Here is a 22,335-nt window from a genome sequence, read left to right as displayed (position 1 = left end):
TCGGATTCGGATTTTTGGAAATCCGCTCCGATTTTTTTTCTTGCTTTCTAAAATGGCAGCTGCCATTCTAGAAAGCAGAAAGTGTTCCGGGTGGGAAAAGCGCTTTCCCATGAGGCCTGGAACACATCCAATCAGCAGGGATCTTGTACTAGCCCACCCCCCCTGTGTGATGTTGGTATTGCTTTAAAAGGAGCGATCACATGACCGCACCACGCAGTGTGTAGAGGGAGAGAGAAGAAGCAAGCTGCTGTTATTGTGTACTACAGACTACTGAAAAGATATTGTGGGAAAGGAAAGATTAGGAAAGCGGAGAGGAGAAACATCTAGTGAATGAGAGAGAAATATAGAGAGGTCGAAAGATAGATAGATTAGGCATTGGAAAAGGGAACACGGAACCAAAACGTGCAGTACAAATATACAAGTCCTATACTTCTGATAGTGTGTATATCATACCTGGTTCAGGTGTATAGCATTGTATCTTAAAAAAAAGTGATATATATATATATATATATATATATATATACCCAATTTCTATACTTGGACCCTTCTGATTGAAAGTGTGTCTGGGCCTTAACTGGCACCTAGGTTGACTACTGGTGTGCCTGCTCTTGCCTACTTGTTGGCTACTGCTGCTCCTGCCTGATCTCCATGTTGGCTACTGCTGCTCCTGCCTGGCCTCTATGTTGGCTACTGCTGATCCTGCCTGCCCTCCATGTTGGCTACTGCTGCTCCTGGCTGGCCTCCATGCTGGCTACTGCTGATCCTGCCTGCCCTCCATGTTGACTACTGTTGCTCCTGCCTGGCCTCCGTGTTGGCTACTGCTGCTCCTCCTGGCCTCCATGTTGGCTAATGCTGCTCCTGCCTGGTCTTCATGTTGGCTACTGCTAATCCTGCCTGGCCTCCATGTTGGCTACTGCTGCTTCTGCCTGGTCTCCATGTTGGCTACTGCTGCTCCTACCTGTCCTCCATGTTGGCTACTGCTGCTCCTGCCTGGCCTCCATGTTGACTACTGCTGCTCCTGTACTGGACTCAAATGACTATTGCATTTGTGACATTTTACCTGCATAGACCCTGTAATGGGGAATTTCCTGCATAGACCCTGTAATGGTGAGTTTCTTCATAGACCCTGTAATGGTGAACATTGAAGTCTAGAAAAAAAAAATTGACTTTAAGTTATTGAAAAGATAATGATGTTACTGACATGTAGAGCCCTAAATTCAACCAAATACACTACCCCCGTATCATAAAGATGCTTTAAACTATGAAATCCGAAAAAATCCGAAATTCAGTCGGACCGAACTTTTGAAAAGTTCACTCATCTCTAGCAACAACATGGGAAATTTGCCCCCTGCGACATAAACAATATGGCCTGCACTGAAATATATACATTTTTCTGTTTCAATAGTTTTTATTGAAAATTTTTAAGTTTCAGATTCACAAATAAAGTTTCAGTGAGTAAGCAAGAAACATTGACATTACAAACATTACATTTTTACATAGCATAGACATTAATATCAAATACACTTACACACAAAAGTAATCAAATATGTAAACATTTGTCAAAAGTTCATAAACACTAAACATATTGATTAATAGATATATAGATGTGCAAAACAGATAGACATATGAAACAAAGTAGTACATTTACTACAGCTGTAATAGTTGTGGATGGTTCCTTTTATGCTTTATGCTCCCATGCCCATCTCCAAGAAACCTTTTGCTGCTAAGGGCCCTATTCCACCGGACGATTATCGTTTGCATAATCGTTAAGGATTAACAACCTCAAACGACCGCTATTGCGAAAGACCTGAAAACGTTCACTCATTTCCATGGAACGATAATCGTTACTTATGATCGTAATTGCGATCGTTTTTCCTTCGCTATTGCGTTCGTATCTATTGCGAATGACCGAACGATGTCTTATTTAATGCGAACGATTTGCGAACGTTTTGCGAATGAGCAAAAATAAAAATAGGTCCAGGTCTTATAAAGCGATCAACGATTTCTCGTTCGGTCGTTAATCGTTAACTGCATTTCAACCGAACGATTATCGTTTAGATTCGAATGATTTAACGATTATCTGATCGATAATCGTCAGGTGGAATAGGACCCTTACTGTCACATGTTGCTACCCTGAGTGTACCAGGTTCCTAACTTTATTTTCCTATAAAGACCACCTAACCTGCCCCAGGTCACCATGAACAACTTCCTAAACAAAAGAGGCCACTACTGTACTTAAACAATACAAATCTCTTTATTGATAACATTTCAGACTAAAACCACACAATGGAGTAAAATTATGCACACAAGAGTTACTGCCATGATAGAAAATCACAAAATATTTAAAAAAGTATAACTGTATATATTGATACTATACACCAGCTGCTTATGTAGGAATACCAAAATAGAGCCCCAATCAAGGTGCAGCCTGTGTATTGTATACTGTTTTATATATTTGTGATTTTCTATCATGACAGTACCTCTTGTGTGTATAACTTTACTCCATTGTGTGATTTTAGTCTGAATTGTTATCAGTAAAGAGATTTGTATTGTTTAAGTACAGTAGAGGCCTCTTTTGTTTAGCAGATTCCTAACTTATTTTGCGGACCTCCAGAAATAGTGCCACACTTGACCTCAGGTAATATGTGGTACTACAACTTGGCTGCATTCACTTCAGTGAAACTGAGCTTCAAAACACAAGATGACAATAGTGGTGCTGTTTCTGAAAAGAAGGAGCTTTGTTTCTTTAATTCTGGATAGCCCCTTTAGCAGTAAGTATTTGAGATCTGAAGCCTTTCTAGTCCCCTGTGCAGCTGCATATGCTGAACATGGTGTATTGCCCCTGACTCAATTACTAACCAGTATTTGTATGTAAATCCATGCCATAGAAAGATATTGTTTTTGCCCACAAGTTTGTATGGCAGTGTTTTCACATCATAGTAAATACTTGGTATATTCCTGGAAGGCTACATTTAATTTGTTCCTAAAATAATTGCTCCCTATGCCTTAATTTAACATACTGTATAACAGAAGAGCCAGAAGAGATTAGCATGCAACTGTAATATAAGAAAAATTCTGACTAGCATATGTGATCCACGGGCTCAGCAGATGTTCAACCCAGTTTATACTATATATTCTGCGTACCAAGCTATGAATTGTCAGGTGCACACCATACCTCTTAAAGGTTTATGCTGTGGAAGTGATTTAAAGTGCAACATTGTCTAAAATAATAATAATCACCATACTGTGGACAGTCAGATGAGAATAATAAATAGGTCCACTGTAAAATATGATGCTCACTGGAAAATACTCAGTAATCTAAATAAATAAAATCAAATTTTATTGGCCAGCTGTAAAGACTTCAGTGCTAAGCTGCCCTCCCCCAATAATACAGAGCAAATATGGCTACCATTACAAAAGACTGAAATTGTCTGGTAGTGTTACACAAAGGTGAGTCAGAAGATATAATTCAATGTAAAAACAAAAGTCTATTTATTATAAAAAGAGAGTGGTGTTAAACGTATCTAGAAAGCATGACGACTCCCTACATTTAATATAGTTACTAACAGACTGACCAAAATGCCCAGGAATGACTGTAAGATATCCTTGAGGAAAGTTTAATAAAGATATACGGAGACTTATAGGCCATTCATGCTTCATTGGGAATTCTTCCAATAAAGCATCCAGAGTGTTCCCTGTAAAACAAAAATGTGCAAAAAAAGAAAAGTCCCTGGAGCCTCAGTTACAAGTCTCAAAATATGGGACTAGCCAGATATCCCTCCAGGGAAGGACCTAGCAAAGGGATGGCTCCTGTACAGAGACCACCATATTAAATGGCCCCTTCAGTCAATATCCAACTGCTGCAGCCAATAGTGTCTGGTCCCGAGATCAGTCATCTGTTTGCCGTATTTTTTTTTTTACTAGGCATTGCTCCCACCCAGCCAAAATCCTACTCCACACTGATGAGGGGCAACCCCCCTAAAACAGCTGTTTGTGGATGGATACCTGGCTTTGGTGGATTCCTTACAGGAGCCATCTCTTTGCTAGGTCCTTCCCTAGAAGGATATCTGGCTAGTTCTGTGTTTAGAGACTTGTAACTGAGGCTCTGCGGACATTTTGCATATTGCTGTTTTCCGGGGGCAATGCACCTAAGAGTTCACTGTATTGAATGCTTTAACCGGCAGCCAACAGTGTCTTCTTTGGCTGGTCTCCCTGAGATTAGTGATCTTTTTGCCTTACTGTAAAACAAAAGGCATTTATTGCTGTATGCAACAAATGCGGTCTTCTGATTAGATATTTTTACTAATTGAGGCCCATTGTATACTGTATATTAGCAAAGGCTAACAGAACTAGACACACCATGATGCTAGGGGTAATCAGACAATGACCGTATTTCTTCCCATACTAATATACAAGTTTCATGAAAGAAATTGATTTTCATGTGGGTTACTAACATAATACTGTACTTTTGCTGTCTCCATTTCCATTTGCCCAGAAAAAAGTGTTTTTTAAAGAAAAGAAACAGGCAAAATCTGAAGAACATTTAAGACCCTATTACACTGAATGATTATTGTCTGTACATAGCCGATCACCATCCGTTCAGGCCAATAATCATTCAGTGTAATAGTACATTTTGAAAGGAAATCATCAGCCGACATGCACAATTTTGGCTAATCGTGGCCTTTAATATGTTGAAAGATCATAATTCTTCTGCTACAATTGACTTTAGTGGGTCCACCCAAACAATCTACGGATTGTTTTGGTGGCCCCTCCTGCTGCTTTTCAATCGCTGTCTGTGCGTGTCATAGCACAGTGCAGTGAACAGGGATCGAGAAGGAAGCAAGACCGTAGCTGACCGATCCGTGGGCCGTGTAATACGGCCTTTACTCCCTGCCCATGTAAATGCCTAAGAAAAACCTTGATATACCTAAGGACACCATCCCCAGTTCACACCTTTTGGGTTGGATTAGCATAAAGCTTTCCACCTTTACAGCCTAGCATTGTCCTGAGACTGTTGGCAAGTACATTGCTGTGGTTTATTTATGTAGATTATATAACCTAAGAACAAAATAAAGCTCTTCTATACATACATGATACTTTCATAACATTATTACATTTATTTCATAGACTTGTAAAACAGTCATACGATTAGCTTAAAACATTAAGTATATGTTCTCAGAAGTTTGAGCTTTGCTGAGTTTTACAAGTCATCCAGAACTTTGCATCAATTAACTTGATTCACTTTGACTTTGAACTTTATTTTGCATTCTGGGTGTGACAGACAACAGGCAGTAATTGGAAGTGCGTAATGCTGCTCCATGGGCTACTCAATTTTGCGCAGTGGGATATTTGATTATTACTTAGATACTTGGAGCTTGTTCTTAACCCCTTTTATCCTTTTACACTCATATTTAGGATTCTAATTAGGATTCCCAATCTGGCTCCAAGGTACCATTGATTTTTTTTTTCTTTCAAATTTAATTCCCTTCCATGTTCTAATTCAGGAAATAAATAAATTAAAAAAATAGTATTGCAACACTTTGTTTGTGATTAAAAGCCTCCTGGTGGCTAGAGTAAACTGCTGTCTCACCAGAATCTCTGCTTAAACATTATAATTTAAATGTTGAACAGGTGGCAGAAGGCAGATGTAAACCCTTGAGGAGACTTAATGGAGATATCGACTGTATAAATGAAGGAAAGAAGAGTGACAATAAAGTCCCTTTAACACCATGCACCTTGTATCACACTTAGGAAACAATAATGTATGGAAATTTACCATTGAGGTGTATGCTAACAGACTCGTACCGTTTCCTACTACAGTAAGCTGAAGAGGTTAACAAATCTGTCTTCCAACTTTCAACCATGGAGGCAGATCAAATTATTGGATGCCCCAGATAAGATGTAATAAATGGCATTCTTAGTAATTGGGTGTTTCCACAATTCTTTATTTTATTTGTAATCTTTGAAAATGCATCTCCCTGAAGACTGAGAGCAGACCACAATGGAGAGATTTTCAATTTAGATCTCTGTTCAGGAGAGTTTCAATTCTACCTGTGTCTCTAAGACAGTGAAGAAATCCTTGGCAGGAATGGCACATGGAAACATTGAATAGAGTTACTTTGCAAATGCTTAAAAGCACCAACTGTGCAGATTGCCAGCAAGCATGTACTGTATACAATGCTTGGCCTTTGGTGCTGTCACTTAGCTCACCAAGAACGTGCTTGATAGCTCTTACATGTGACTGAACAATAATGAGTATGTAACAATATTGATATTATATTTTGCAGATGATTAAATTTGTATATATTAACATCAAACTTTCCTCAGGAGTTGACTGCAGAGTTGACCAGAAGGTTGAACGACCAGTGTGACATCACAGATCCCCTATTGAGACATCACAAAGCGCCATTCTCATATCACTATCGCTCATAGAGACATCACAAAGACCTTGGGATATCACACAACCTGCAATACTATTGTGTAGTCAGCAGTGTGTAGTGAGTCACCCTAACATAGTCCGCCCTGGATAGTCCAATACAGGAGATGATGTGGTGCTCAGCATAAAATTATGAAGGTAGTTTCACAGGTTTGAGCACAAGCACGATGAGAGTAGTAAAAGCAGAATGTGGCACTCCCCAAATGTTTTTCTCCATTTATTCCTAATAAAGCAAGGCACTCCATGCAGGGAAATATGTATTCAGCAGTTGCTGGAAAAAGGCGTCAACAGCCATTTTGCTGCTTAATTCCAGTTTCCTCTGGCCTCTTCTGGCAAAAGTAAGTGGGAATTAACCCGCAAAAAAAGCTGTTTCTCTCCTTCCAGCATCTGCTGAACACTGATCTCCTTGCATCTAGTGCCTTTCCCTTTTGGAGTAAAGGGAAAAAAAAGATTTGGAGAGTGCGGTATTCTTCTCATACTTTGAACAAGAAAATCACTACTCTCAATGTAGACACTTTTGGACACCTTTTCACTTTGTTTTACAAAGGAGCATTTCACAAATACACCAAATTTCACTACAAATATGCCAATAACTAAACCTATTTGGAGATGGTGCAAACTAAAACCACACAGTATTTAGGTGCACCAATTTACACATGTGGTGCATTTGTGGTTTGTCTAGTCTAAAGGTGCCATACACCTTCAATGGCCGAACAATTGCTCGATTGTCAGTTATCTCTCCCGCCCAGCCGCTGTGCTCCCATACACAGGAACATTCTGCACTGCCAATTGTTCCTATGCTCTCTATGGGGAGGGTTAAGCCACAGCTCTTACGGCAGTTCATCTCTTCTAGAACAAAAGGGGTCAGGCAGGACTTTTCATCACACTCGCTCCCCTATCTCCACTGACATTATTTGTTTGTGGTCAGTCTGGAGAGCCCCAAACACCTTATACTGACGGCCAAACCTGCCGCAAGTACAGCCAACCAAGTGTATGGAAACCACTTTTTTTATTTATTCCTCCCAATGTTTTAATAATACATTTAGTACAAGAGGGAAATAGACAAAAAGAATAGTTGCACAAACCATAAATCACCAAATCTTACACATTATCACAATGTGTAACAATACCCAGATGTTGGTTGGGGCTTGGTGTCTCGGGCCTGATGCCTTAAGCAACCTATGTGTATTATTAACCCCTTCACGTCAGAAATCTGTATATATACGTTCCTACTGCACATACCCAGTGCAGTTGGATTATATATATACGTTCCTGAATGACAGGGTTATTGATGTGAGCAGGAGCGCTGCAGGGAGAGCGATCCCGCTCACATCACTGAATCCAGGGCCGGAGATAATGTAAGTCAGCTGGGATTCCGCAGCTTACTCTCATTAACCCCTTAAATGCCGTGATCTACAGCGATCACGGTGTTTAAGGTGCTTAGTGACAGATCAAGCATCTGTCACTGAGTGATCGGGACCCCCGCAGCCATGCTGATCGTATGTGCTGACAGGTGGATGTAAGCTCCTTACCTCCGTCCTGTTGGTTCATCGATCCATGTATAGAGTTTGCTCTCAGGCAGACTCTATACATAGATTACCGATAACACTGATCTATGCTATGCTATGGCGTAGCATAGATCAGTACATGCAATCTATTGATTGCATCTTTTACAGTGATAAAAGTGTAAAAAAAAATAAAGTGTTATAAAAAAAGTTTTATACAAGTATTAAAAAACCCATTATAACCCCCCTCCCAAGAAAATTTTAGAAGACCCCTTACCCCCCTAATTATCCGATCTATTAAAATATAACATTATTGTTCCCGCACGGTGAACAATGTAAACAGGGAAAAAAAACACCAAGATTGCTGACTTTATTCAAATTATATATCATAAAAAATTTATAAAAAGCAATCAAAAATTTTCTGCTACACCAATATTATATTAATAAAAACTATAGATCCTGGCGCAAAATATAACTCCCCAGCCAGCCCTGTAGGTGGAAAAATAAAAGCGCTATGGTTCTTAGAAGGTGGGGAGGAACATTGCATTAATTTGACCCGGACTTTTGTGCATCAAAGGGCTCTGTCTTGAAGAGGTTAAAGGGGTTAACCAGCCTTAGAAAAACATGGCCACTTTCTACCAGAGACTGTACCACTGTTGTCTCCAGTTTGGGTGGGGTTTTGCAACTCAGTTCCATTGAAATAAATGGAGCTTAATACCCAACCCACATGTGAACTGGAGACAAGAGTCATGTTTTCTCTGGAAGAAAGTGGCCATGCTTTTCTAACTCTGGATAACCCCTTTAACGAAATTATAATAAAGTCCTATTTTTGGTGAGTGCTGCATCGTTTTCTATTGCATCTTTATTTAGACTGTATTATTTGTGAAGTACCACCAATTTTCCTCTATTTTGTTCTTCCCTGAAACTATTAAATGAGTAATATATTTGTCAGTGGCGCTGGTATTGGTTGCTTTCCTTTTTCTTACATAAAATACCAGTACTAGTACACTGCCTAGTAGGAAATATAATCTAACAATTGTAATTACCTTGTTGCCTAAGACAGGAGTTTCAGAATACATTTCCTAAAGCCCAGAATGACAGTTATCGGACAGACAATCACTCAGTAAATTACAATAAGAAGACAGCTTCTTAAGATCTTGAAACAATAGTATTATTAGCCATTTAGACATAGAATGCAACTGGTTGTGAAAAGAAATCATTATTTTTTATTTTATTTTTTTTTGTAATGTATAAATGAGGCAATTTGCCATATAGTGGCTATGGCAGGCACCTACAGTAACTCACCTACTCATTAAGTCATTTCAGTTACAGGTACAATGAAAATTTTATTTTTGTTAGGCTTTGTTCACACAACATCAAAAAAAGAGAAAAGGCGTCCGTTTTTTCTATTTAAAAAGATGTCCGTTATTGTTGCGATTTAACTGACTGCAATGCATTAAAGTCAATGAAATAATTGGTGTCCAATGCACACAGTGCATAAAATGACGGATGTTGTCTGTGCATACATCAAATTAATGATTAAGTCAATTATTTTTGGACGTCTTTTGCAAACAGTGGACATTCTTTTTTAGTTGTTCACACACAGTTTTTCTTTTTTCATCGTCCTTTCTCTGTTTTTATTATAAAATCCAATGGACTTTTTAATTAACCCCTTACCATCAGTAATCGGTATATATAGGTTCCCATTGCACATGCCCCGTGCAGTAGGAATGTATATATATGTTCCTGCTCTGACGGGGCTTCCTTATGTGAGCGGGATCGCTGCAGTGAGAGCAATCCCGCTCACATCAGTGTCCGGGGTCGGAGGTATTGAGTGTCAGCTGCGATCCCGCCATGCTCTATGCATAGATCGCCGATAACACTGATTTATGTTATGCTATGCCATAGCATAGATAAGTATATGCAATCTAGTGATTGCATATTTTACAGTGAATAAAAGTGTAATAAAAAAAAAGGTTTTAAAAGTATTAAAAAAACTCTTATAAACCCCCTCCCAATAAAAGTTTAATAGAATTAAATTATATATCCAAAAAAATTAATAAAAAGCAATCAAAATTTTTCTGTTTCACGAAAATGATATTAATAAAAACAATAGATCATGGTACAAAAAATGACTCCCCAACCAGCCCTGTAGGTAGAAAAATAAAAGCGCTATGGCTCTTAGAAGGCCAGGAGGAACATTGCATTATTCTGACCCCGGATTTTTGTGCATCAAAGGGCTCTGTCTTGAAGGGGTTAAAGACACAACTAAAGGCCAATTTGTCCACCTAAACTAGAATAATGTTCCAGCAGCTGTTATTGCACTGATGGGCGGACAATCCTCAAAATAACAGACGTTATTTTAAAGATTTAAAAAAAAAAAAAAAGTAGTGTGAACATAGCCGTAGAGTAACTCAGCAATTTGTTTTCATGAATGAAATATATATATATATATATATATATATATATATATATATATTACAATATTGTGGATAAGTAGATGCTGAAGTTTACATATGTGAGAAACATGACATACATGACTTCTCTGCACAAAAAGTGTTCATTTCAATTACATGGACACAGAATTTAGAAGCTAGATTACAGTGGGCAGCAAAACATATATATGAAGGGAAATGTAATTACATAGTTGATGAGAGGTTTAACTACATCCTGTTTTGTCAATTAACATCCCACTTAATCTGATACTTACCACTTAAATGCAGGAAGTGCAGTGATTTGCTTATTCAAATGATTTCAGAAGTTGCGCACATCTTTAGATCCTCCAAGATATAATTAAAGTTAAAAAAAAAAACTTCACAGACACACAGAGAGATTGTGCCCATTCACAATATTGTTTGTTTATTTGAAAAAGTTTGTTGGGTTATTATGCCAAAAATAATGTTTTGTAATAATCAAGTCTCTAAATGAACTAAATGAACACTATAAAGACTTAGTCACTGTCGTGAAATTTTTTTTTGCAGAAATCAATAGTCCAGGCGATTTTAAGAAACCTTGTAATTAGGTTTATTAGGCAATTATGCCATTATCTGCATTCAAAAAGCCGTTTCCCAGCCCCCCCCCCCCCCTCTCCTTTCTATCATCCACTGAAAAAATCAGGAAATTGTGACTTGTTGCATCAGACACAACCCTGTCTGTTCTATAGAAGGGGAGGAGGGAGGAGCCTGAGAGCTGAGAACAAAGGATTACACAAACACGGAGCTTGGTGACAGAGGTATTCAGAGGTCAGAGAGGTCAGTGCTGTCAGAGGAGATAAAGGGTGAGGTATTTGTAGATTAACTCTTTGTTGTCCTGTTTTGGTGTTTTATTTCCCTCTCTCCATAGGAGAACAATGAAGACAGGGGGGAGAGCTTCAAACTGCTTTTTCATGATAAAAATTCATTTTTCGGCTAATAAACCCAATTACAAAGTTTCTTAAAATCGCCTGGACTATTGATTTATGCAAAAACAAATTCATGACAGTGACACTTTAAGAAGGAAAAATACTTAAAGATGCAGTCTAGGGAAAGCATACTTAAAGACATGCTTGGTTTAATGTTTTTAGCATGCTCTTCTCCTTGGGAACCCAAACAAAAGATGCTGCACTTCACCTTATTAGGTATATATTTTGTGAGTGACCACAATGAATAACATGGAAAATTAAAGCATTAGTGTCAGATAAACTGAATATTAACATGTCATCAGACACGTGAAACGTTAAAGTTCACATTGGGTCTCATTCCTGAGACCTGCTGTGATCCTAAACTATACCCAGGTAAAGCTTGCAGCAGCATGCTCCACTCCCCAGCCCATCAGCAGATCTGATTAAGTTGCTCCTTAGGGTCCATTTACACAGAAAGATTTGAAGCCAAATCCAGGAATGGATTTGAAAAGAGGAGAAATCCCAGGCTTTTCTTTATGACCTGATCTCTGTTTATTATCTGTTTCTGGCTTTGGCTTCAAATCTTTGGCAGATAATCTGTCAGATAATCTTTCTGTGTAAATGGACCCTGATGGTGCATTTACACAGGCAGATTTATCTGACCAATTTTAGAAGCCAAAGTCAGGAATGGACTTGAAAAGACAGGGAATCTCAGGTTTTTCCTTTATGACCTGCACCCTGTTTATAGTCTGTTCCTGGCTTTGGCTTCAAAAATCTGTCAGATAAATCTCTCCGTGTAAACGCACCATAATGCTGGGTTTACACGGAACGATTATCGGGGGAATTTTCGCAATAATGATCGAGTTCGAATGATAATCGTACGTGTAAACGCGACGAACGATCGATAAATCGTTCATTTTGATCTTTTAACATGTTCTTAAATCGTCGTTCGTCGTTCGCAAAAAATTCGCTGATCGTTCCGTGTAAACAGTCGTTCACTGATTTTACCTATGTGTGAGATAGGCTTAAGCGACCGTTACTTCGAAATCGTTATTCGTACGATCGGGCGAATTATCGTTCCGTGTAAACTTAGCATTAGACTATAATAGAGTGGATATGTCAAACTTTATTGATTGCCTAGTAAAGAGTGTTGCCCCAGTGCTTTTGAATATGCAATACGTAGTTTACTTTTACACTATTTGGATACTTTCAGATTCCTTTACTTTCATGTCTAAAGCTAATTTGACACTAACAATTTAAGATCTACATTGGTCTATGGTCGTCCTCCAGTAGAGCTCTACACACAAACCAGCAATTTTGTTTAAGGCATTTCGATATGGATATCTGTACTCATGTATATGGGTATCTTCTTTCTTGTATGATATAGTGTTGTGCCTATACACAGTTCAACCCTCCAAAGGTTTGTGCATGCTTGGGTTTGCTGGTAAAAGTGGTGGTTCTTACCAAAGGATACTACCCTAGGGAATGCCCAAGTGTGTGTGTGTGTGCTTGTGTGTGTGTTTTTCGGGAAGTGTGAATAGTCAAATTAGGGCTGGGCTATATGGCCGAAAACTAAAATCTCAATTTTTGAACTACAATTTTAGTATCCCTGGGCCTGGTTATTGAGGCAGTAGCATTGAATTGTAGCCCGATGTGAGTTTGTTCATTGAAGGTTGTTTGCTTCATCGGTCCTGTAGAAATTCTGCATGATTGGTCACCTTTCATTCTTTAAGAAAAAACAGCTGTCAGATGAGCAAGGCCTGGACCTGTAGCTTATATTTGCTTCCCTAATGTAGCAGGCTGGTATAGTCTAGCTACGGAAGTGAGCAGCTTGTAGAACGCTCTGATGACATCCTTTCCAACAACTATCCCATATTCCCTGCTACTCTTCTTCTCCACCAGGTGCTTCAGCTGACACCCCACCTGAGTTTTCATAGTTTTAACCCAACCTCCGACTTTACCATCCCATCCCCAAAATGTCTCTCCCACCAAAATGGTGTATATTTGTTTCTTTTTACTAAATAACTAAATATGGATCTTGACCGTACCATATCTTAGTGACGTATGTAGAGTAGTTCTCGAAGTAGGAAATTTGGGCACCACCGGCATACTTAATTCTGCCAATGTAAAAAATATTTAAATACACTTTAAGGCCAGATTAACATGTAAATCCGCTGTGAATCCCTTACTGTCATACTGAATAGGGTTACATACTTGGATTCTCATTCCGCTGTGAGTATGCCCCTTAACCCACGGCAGCCCGGTGCATACATTACCTGGTCCACGCTCCAGCCACCTCCTGTGGCTCCTAGCATCCTGACATCCCGCTCAGCCAATCAGTACAGCGTATGTAACCCTATTAGGAATGACCTTGCCTGGAATCGCAGCAGATTTCGCTGCAAACCCGCAATGTGAAATCCACTGCGGATCTGTTACGTGTGAATTTAGCCTTAAACTGAAAAGGAAAAAAAAAACATACTGTTTAAATGTTCAGATTTACAGCGTGCAACCATTTTCCAGCCAGATATTCTACCAGCACATCATTAGGACTATGCCCTGAGTGAAAGGGTAGATAATTAATCTCCTGACAGTGCTCCCATCACTTTAAAACGTTAACATGTCATGGGACATTTTCTCAATCTTGGTTTCTGTTTTAGTCACAGAAATGCCAGTGTTTGAATTGGCAGATGTTGGAGAATGGTGCCAAGTAATGTCAGACAGAAGTTGTCACTCAGCCTATTCTTCCAACATTTAATTTGGTAACAGAAATAAATAAAATATTTTATCTCAAGTATTGTAGATATAATGTCACTTTATATCATGGCCGGTGATATCAGCCTTTAAAAGACAGTCAGTTTCATTAAATATAATTATGTATAATAAGGAATAGGAGGTAAAAGATGAATCTTTACTGTTCCTTTTGTGTTGTATAGACCCTCTGATGGATTATTTCTTGGATCTATACAGTAGCTTTTACCCAACCTGTATATATCATGAATACTGATGAGAGCGTTAGAAGTCAGGAGTGAATATTTGTAATAGTACAATACCCACCAAATAGATGTGGGCCTATTCCTACATCTATATATGAATAATGACATACTGTAGCTTCAGTGTTTGATTGGGGTTTCTTGTGTCCACCGGAGAAAATAATAGTAATAGTAATAGACATACTAGAGAAGCAATTATTGACATATGCTATTGCATACAGTAGCATGTGTTGCAGACTTTATTCAGGATATACATTGTACATTTAGAAACCCTTAATATATTCTGTAAACCAAGCCTTGCATTAGTAAACTGTTGTACGTATTGCTATTAAAACATATTTTACCATGGCATTTGTGCTTATATCTGTAAGTAACAGACCACAGAGCCAAGCTTGTCAGATTAACAAAGCTGAGATCATCGCTTGGCACAACTCATACTATCCTGTGTGTTTACGTTATCTTAATGCAGAGATAGAGCAATGCAAAAACTCCTGAGACTCTCCCCAGACATTTCAAAAGTTAAAGATTGCATGGGTTCTCACTCCTGAGACCCTCTGTGATCAAGACATAGCCGGGTGATACAGTGCGTTTTACTCCCCAGCCAGCCATGAGATCCAGCTGATTCCCTCTATAAACTATAATAGAGTAAATCGGTTGGATTTGAGTCACAGCCAGGGAGAGAAGCATGCTATTGAGTGCTCCACCTGGATATATGTAATGCTTTCATTGTGTTTAATGTTATAATTGTTGATGATTACCTAGACTAATTTTAAGTCTCACCAACAGGTATTACTGTGGATGCTCATGGGTTTATTTACTTTGTTGATGGCACCATGATTCGGAAAATTGATGATAGAGGCATCATTTCAACAGTCATAGGTCTCAATGGGTTAACTTCAACTCAGCCCCTAAGCTGTGACTCTGGAATGGACATCAGTCGGGTAAGACATGTTTATTGAAGTTTATTTAAACATGTAGGGTTCACACATTTGGGGTTACAAAGGGAGAAGGGGCAAGCATAGGGAAAAAAAATGTTGTTGTGTGACCCCACTCCAATTAGCTATAGCACACAATGTAAAGTACAGCCGGCAGCCGTATTTTACATTGTGTGCATAGTCTATTTTGTACGGCCGCTGTTCACTGAATAGCGGCCTCACAAAATAGACCTGTCAATTATTTTGTGCGGCCGCATGAAACGCATGTATACAGAGTGTATTACATTAAGGCCGTTGTTCCATATACACTAGTGTGGTTTCACACTGTCAATAAACAGCGACCGTTGCAACCTTTAACAACGGCCATTGTTTACTGTAAAAATACGTAGTGTGATCGTGGCCTAAGGGTGCCTTCATACACACCGGATCCGCAGCGGATTTCACGCTGCAAATTCGCAGCAAAATCTGCTGTGGATCCAGTGCCAGTTCATCCCAATGAGAATACATACTCACAGCGGGATGTCAATTATTATTATGTAATAATTATGTAAGTTATGTAAGTTTTAGGGTCCTGTATACCTGTAGTGTATAGTTTGGGATCCTGGATACCTGTAGTATAGAGTTGGTGGAGGTGCTGTATACCTGTAGTATAGAGTTTTGGGTTCCTGTATACCTGTAGTGTATAGTTTTGGGTTCCTGTATACCTGTAGTATATAGTTTGGGGTCCTGTATACCTGTAGTATATAGTTGATGGATTTCCTTTCTACCTGTAGTGTATACTTTTGGGGTCCTGTATACCTGTAGTATAGAGTTGGTGAAGGTCCTGTATACCTGTAGTGTATAGTTTGGGTCCTGTATACCTGTAGTATATAGTTAGTGGAGGTCCCGTGCACCTGTAGTGTATTGTTTTGGGGTCCTGTATACCTGTAGTGTCCTGTATACCTGCAGGGTCGTATTTACCATTAGGCACTCGAGTGCCTAATGGTAAATACGACCCTGCAGGTATACAGGACACTGCCTAGGGCAGCACCAGGGAGCAGAGGGAAGGAAACAACTTTTTATTTATTTATTTTTTTCTAGTCTTCCACCTCCTGTTCAGACTTGCCAGAAAATCTAGTGTCTTTTCGAAAGGGGGGTATGGTAGTATTGGTCAGGTCTGGTGTGGCAGTGTTATCTAGTCACGGTATGGTGGTATTGGTCAGGTCTGGTGTGGCAGTGTTATCCAGTGACAGTATGGTGGTATTGTTCAGGTCTGGTATGGCGGTGTTATCCAGTCACAGTATGGCGGTATTGGTCAGGTCTGGTGTGGTGGTGTTATCCAGTCACAGTATGGCGGTATTGGTCAGGTCTGGTATGACGATGTTATCCATTCACAATGTGGCGGTATTGGTCAGGTCTGGTATGGTGGTATTGGTCAGGTCTGGAATGGCGATGTTATCCAGTCACAGTGTGGTGGTATTGGTCAGGTCTGGTATGGCAGTGTTATCCAGTCACAGTGTGGTGGTATTGGTCAGGTCTGGTATGGCAGTGTTATCCAGTCACAGTATGGCGGTATTGGTCAGGTCTGGTGTGGCGATGTTATCCAGTCACAGTGTGGCGGTATTGGTCAGGTCTGGTATGGCAACGTTATCCAGTCACAGTGTGGCGGTATTGGTCAGGTCTGGTATGGCAGTATTATCCAGTCACAGTGTAGTGGTATTGGTCAGGTCTGGTATGGCGCTGTTATCTAGTCACAGTGTGGCCGTATTGGTCAGGTCTGGTATGGCGGTATTGGTCAGGTCTGGTATGGCAGTGTTATCCAGTCACAGTATGGTGGTATTGGTCAGGTCTGATATGGTGGTGTTATCCAGTCACAGTATGGCGGTATTGGTCAGGTCTGATATGGTGGTGTTATCCAGTCACAGTGTGGCTGTATTGGTCAGGTCTGGTATGGCGGTATTGATCAGGTGTGATATGGCGGTGTTAAATGTGACCTCTGGAGCTATTACCTACCAATCTACCTATCCTGATGCTAGTTAGTGAGTGAGGATGGGGCGTCCTCAGGTTTAGTGCTTAGGGCAGCAACAGCTGGTAATACTGTCCTTTATACATGTACTGTATAGATGGAGTAAGGGGTCCTGTATACATGTACTGTATAGATGGAGTAGGGGGTCCTGTATACATGTACTGTATAGATGGAGTAGGGGGTCCTGTATACATGTATTGTATAGATGGAGTAGGGGGCCCTGTATACATGTACTAATTAGATGGAGTAGGGGGCCCTGTATACATGTACTGTGTAGATGGAGTAGGGGGTCTACCAGTTATTTCTGTAGATATAGTGAGGCAGCTGCCCTAGCAACCACAGCTCCCTGTAAAAAAGAAAGCAGTAATCCTATTGGTTGCTAAGGCTCCCAACTGCCGTTTCTGCTGGGCAGAGCTGCAGCTAATTATAACACCTGTGTGTGGAGATTTTCCCATTTATCTCTATAGGGCACTCTTCCCGCTCCCCTCCTGTACACCAGGCGGGGACTGGACCTTCGCTCTAACCTTCCTGGGCACCCAATGTATCTATGTGCCAAATTTGGGGTCAAACGGTTCAGACGTTTGGAAGTCTATACGGGACAGACAGACAGACAGTCTTTCATTTTTATGATATAGATCAGTTGCAATAGGGGATAGGTCAAGGCTTACCTAGATAATTCTAGATTTCAATGAGGTTTCTCCAGACTAAAGATTTCTATGGAACATGTGACTTTTATTAAGCACTGTGTTATAGCTGTTAACTGACCAGTAAAATTATATATAGTAAAAGTATAATATATATTATATAAAAAGTATAATATATATTCTGCTATAATACAAAGCTACCCAATCCACAATGGCTTTATAGACTTTGCGTTAGCTTAACAAAGCTAAAAATACCAGCCAGAAATTGCTGCATATGGTGTATATGTGTCCCTGGCTTCTAAAGGCTTTGTGCTGTTGATTTACCTTTCATCCGGAGAAATAGCCCTTATGTTTGTGCTAAACTATGAAAGCAGCCAAAGCATCAAAACCATTCTACAGGATACCAGCTGTAAGAACTAAAGTGGATGCTGGGGAATAAAACATGGACAACAGCAAGATATTTTCTTACTGATGAAAAAAATCCGCTCAGATGCATCCTTTTTGTAAACAGGTTATATTAGCAATGCTGTGTATGGGAGAAGTACATATATTATAGCTCACGCTTTCAAAGAAAATCGAGACTTCTATCTTGTTTTCTTGGCATTGCTTAAGGTTAATGGATCTGATTATTCTTCTCCAAAAGCCATTAGTTTCTAAGGCAATTCTTTGCTCTTCTTGGTTGAAATGATATCAGCATTATAATATGAGGCCGTAGTAGCTTACTTAAGACATGTATAGAAAATAGATATACAGATATAATTCATAATTATTCGTGGTTCGTGGTTCTGTTCTCTCATGTTTTAAAGAGAGATCTTAGGCAGGATGTCGCAGCTATAGTCATCCATTTTAAAGGCTAAGGAGAATTGGATTTGGTCACCCATTTAGCTATTTGATTTATTTAGGTTCCTCTCCCTTTTTTGACACATATTAGATTAGACTTGCCATATATTGGACAAATATCATCTGAACATACTGATTGTAGTATAAAAAACTATTTTCTATGGCAGTAGGCATCAGCTTCCTGCCTTTGCAGAAAAGGTGGGGCACTGAATGTTTACTACACTTAAAATACGCGTTATCAGAGGTATCCACAGTGGCTTCCCTCCTTAGTGAAATACATATTACTCACCTATTTTTTCTGTTGCCCTAGAGTTTGAATATGGTGACAGCAACCATTCTTGACCATTACGCACACAAATTTGTTTGGCAGTAGCAGGTCCCCAATCTGTTATCCATTTATCATCTGATCTCTGGATAGTAATAAATGTACATGATAGTAAAACCTTTATAAAGTAAAGACACATACATGACAGCCCATGTGCAAACTGAGTGTCAAAATGAATAACAGGATAAACCCTATTTTTCCCAAGTCTTTGTTAAAGGGGGTGTATTGTTTAATACCATCAGAACTCAAATAGTAAAGCACTTATACTTGTTTATGTGAACTTCCATATTATCAGTTGACCTAGTAAAGTGACCCATTCTACAGTTTCATTGACAACCATAAAAAGCAGCCTTTATGATGCCCATAGAGGCTGACTGGCTTATAAATTACTATGAAATTGTATGTAAACAATTGCTTTCCATGGTCTCCCAGTTACCTGATAACCGCAATAAATAAAGGTCTCAGCTCTGAATAATGTATCTCTGGTTTTCGGCCCCAACTGACACACTTAGTGCGTTGCTCACTGCTTGGTAGCATATTTATGTTACTTGTGTGCAGCAGACTTCCCAGGAGTTGATATTTTTCTTGCCTTGTTACTCAGGGTAGATAAGTGAAAAGGAAATGTGTGGTTAAAAAAATGTACTGCTCAGAATATATCATCTTTAAAGTGCAGAGTAAGTCAAAGGTTATCCCGTACATGTCCTCAGTAAAAAATACTTTATACACAGTCAGTCAAAGAAATCCTAGCAAGTCCATACTGTACATTGTATAGGGAACAAAACAAATCTAATGAAACTAAACAAGCAAACAGCTATTTCACCTTCCTTAATAATGAGTACACTTAGCCTAGTTTTAGATAACTGGTGTAGGGTTCGATACATGCACACCTATAAATAAGGTATAAATCATTAAGAAAGTTTCCATAATCAAAACATACTATATTCCTATCAAGAAATACCTGAAAAAAACTGAAATGGCCCCCAACCCCCAAGCCTATTGAAAATCATAAGTAAGGCATGTGTGCAGAAAACCTGGAGCTTATAATTATAAGTGCAGACAAAATCCAGCTCCACCATAAATCATGCATCTCATGCACTGCCTTCCATCCTTGGTAAGGACAAGACAGAAAAAGTTTCATAGTTTCCAATTCCTCAAGTGAGTACAAGTCATCAATCTTTATTGCCTCTCCAAAAATTAAAGCACCAGACATACAGTATATACAAGAGCCAAGCCAATGCATTACTCATGGGGATCTTCTTCATGGTCATACTACCAATACACCTTGTGCTCCATATAAAGGGGTAGTGATAACTTGTAGTGTAGTGATGTCTGAAGCATATAACAATACCTGCAACGTGTTTGCAGTCCTGACTTCCTTGCATTCTACCTCTGTGCCCAGCTATCATTTGCAGGTCATGGGGTCAATGAAATCTGTGGTGTGTAGCAGACAGTATGATTTATGGCCACTGCATAAAATCTTCCGCCCTTCAGTGGCTCTACAAAGCTGCTGCCCTTGAGTAATAAACTCATTTTGCCCCATGGTAGAAGCAGCCCCGACTATGAATGTATCTTTTAGCTAAATTCATGTAGCACTTCAGGTTCCCAAAGTTTCATTTACCTTGACTTCTTGTTATCCTCCTTGCTGCAGAAATTGAACTCTATAGACTTACACTGAAGCTTGGCTGCTGCAACAAGTCGGATTTAGGGGAAAACCATGGTGTAAAGTGCACAGCTGCACATATCTCTTGGTTATATCTAGTGATTGATGGGGGTTTCAGCACAAAGACCATAACCAATCAAAACTTTTGGCACGTCTGTGTGAAATGTTAGAAGTTTTTTTAGTGATAGTAACACTAAAATATTAGGTTCAGCTTTATTGTATCAGAACCTATACATTTATTCATAAACCTCTATATTTGATCAAATCCATTATAGTAGTAGACAGAGGCGCGTGTTGCTGTGATGAGGGTAGAGCAGAAGTGGTATGATGTATCTAAGAACAGCAATGCGTGGGGGCATCAGCAAACAACAGTAAAGTAGGGACTAACATTACTTTGCCCCCTCAGAAAGCATGCAAGAAAAAAAAATTATAGAATATAAAATGATGGGGGGGGGATTAAAATATGCGGCTAAGAAATTTAAATAGACAGACTGCATTACAAGACTGTGATATATTTTCTTCTTTGCTAACAGTAGTAAGATTTAAAGGGTTATCCAGACAGCACAACTCTTGTCTCCAGTTTGAGTGGGAGTTTTGCAACTTGGTTTCATTGAAGTGAATAGGGCTTAATTGCAAACCACAGCTGAATTGGAAACAAGAGTTGTCTTGTCTGTGGAAGAAAGTGGCCATGTTTTCCTAACACTGGATTACCCCTTCAATGTCACAAATTTTCTTTTTTTTTTCACTTATTTAAGGAGCTTGTAAAAAAAATTCTAACCCCAACCTATAGTCCAGATCATATAGTACAGATCATATGTTTTTATATACTATTAGTAAGTCAGTGTGTTAATGTTGGGGACACCACTGATGCCTTTATTGACCATTTTGATATTTTTAAGGCATATTTTTAATAATGTAGGAATCCCAAAAGACCCCATGAAAATCAGTAATGTCATTCATGACCCCTTTGCAAACTGATCTGCCAAAGGGGTGCCTAGTACACACCTTTCTATTTTGTAATAGGTAAGCTAAAAGAAAAATATCAGGTGCACCATAGGGTGAACAGAGCACGAAACAGATAGCTCCATATGCTCTGTAGTGACCAGGCTGGGTTACTTCATTTCCACTCCTACTTAAACAAATGAGAGTCTAGCTGCGGATTCGTAGCGAGATCAGCTGCGGATCCAGTACCATTGACCCCCTATGATAGCACATACTCGCAGCGGGATTGACATCCAGCTGTCAGTATGTGCTTTAACCCCCCGCTGCCCGCAGCCCCGCCGCCCGAATCTACCATATTCTGCCGCATCAGTCTATCCCCGGCCGCATCAGTCTACCCCTTCAGCCTAAATGGTCCATAAGGTAACAACTTTACAGAAAAGAATAGATTTAAAAAATGTTTTATCTAAGAGTGATTATCTGTCACTGTCCAGCAGCAGCCTAACCAGCAGGGATATGATAGGTTGCCTGCATTTCTGCTGACCCATGGCTTAGCTCACGTAGATGAACAGTGTTTAGGAGGGATTACATATGATTGGTAAGTAGCAGGGTCCTTTTCAGATACAGAGGCTTGCAAGAGGTTGGCCACTTCAGTTCAGTGTACAGTATTAGTAACT

General features: G+C 39.5%; 1 protein-coding gene across 5 annotated transcripts in view; it reads left to right on the top strand.

Annotated features, from left to right (window-relative positions):
• Window positions 1-22,335, top strand: part of TENM1 (teneurin transmembrane protein 1) — a 316,457-nt gene that overhangs the window by 235,443 nt on the left and 58,679 nt on the right. For all 5 annotated transcript variants that reach the window (XM_069986814.1, XM_069986815.1, XM_069986817.1 and 2 more), the window contains one exon: window positions 15,097-15,251. In XM_069986814.1, coding sequence (XP_069842915.1) covers window positions 15,097-15,251 — 155 coding nt within the window. The remainder of the gene's footprint in view (window positions 1-15,096; window positions 15,252-22,335) is intronic.

The sequence above is a fragment of the Dendropsophus ebraccatus genome, chromosome 10 (assembly GCF_027789765.1).
Source record: "Dendropsophus ebraccatus isolate aDenEbr1 chromosome 10, aDenEbr1.pat, whole genome shotgun sequence".
In the NCBI taxonomy this organism is placed as follows: Eukaryota; Metazoa; Chordata; class Amphibia; order Anura; family Hylidae; genus Dendropsophus; species Dendropsophus ebraccatus.
This window is presented reverse-complemented; position numbering and strand designations above follow the sequence as displayed.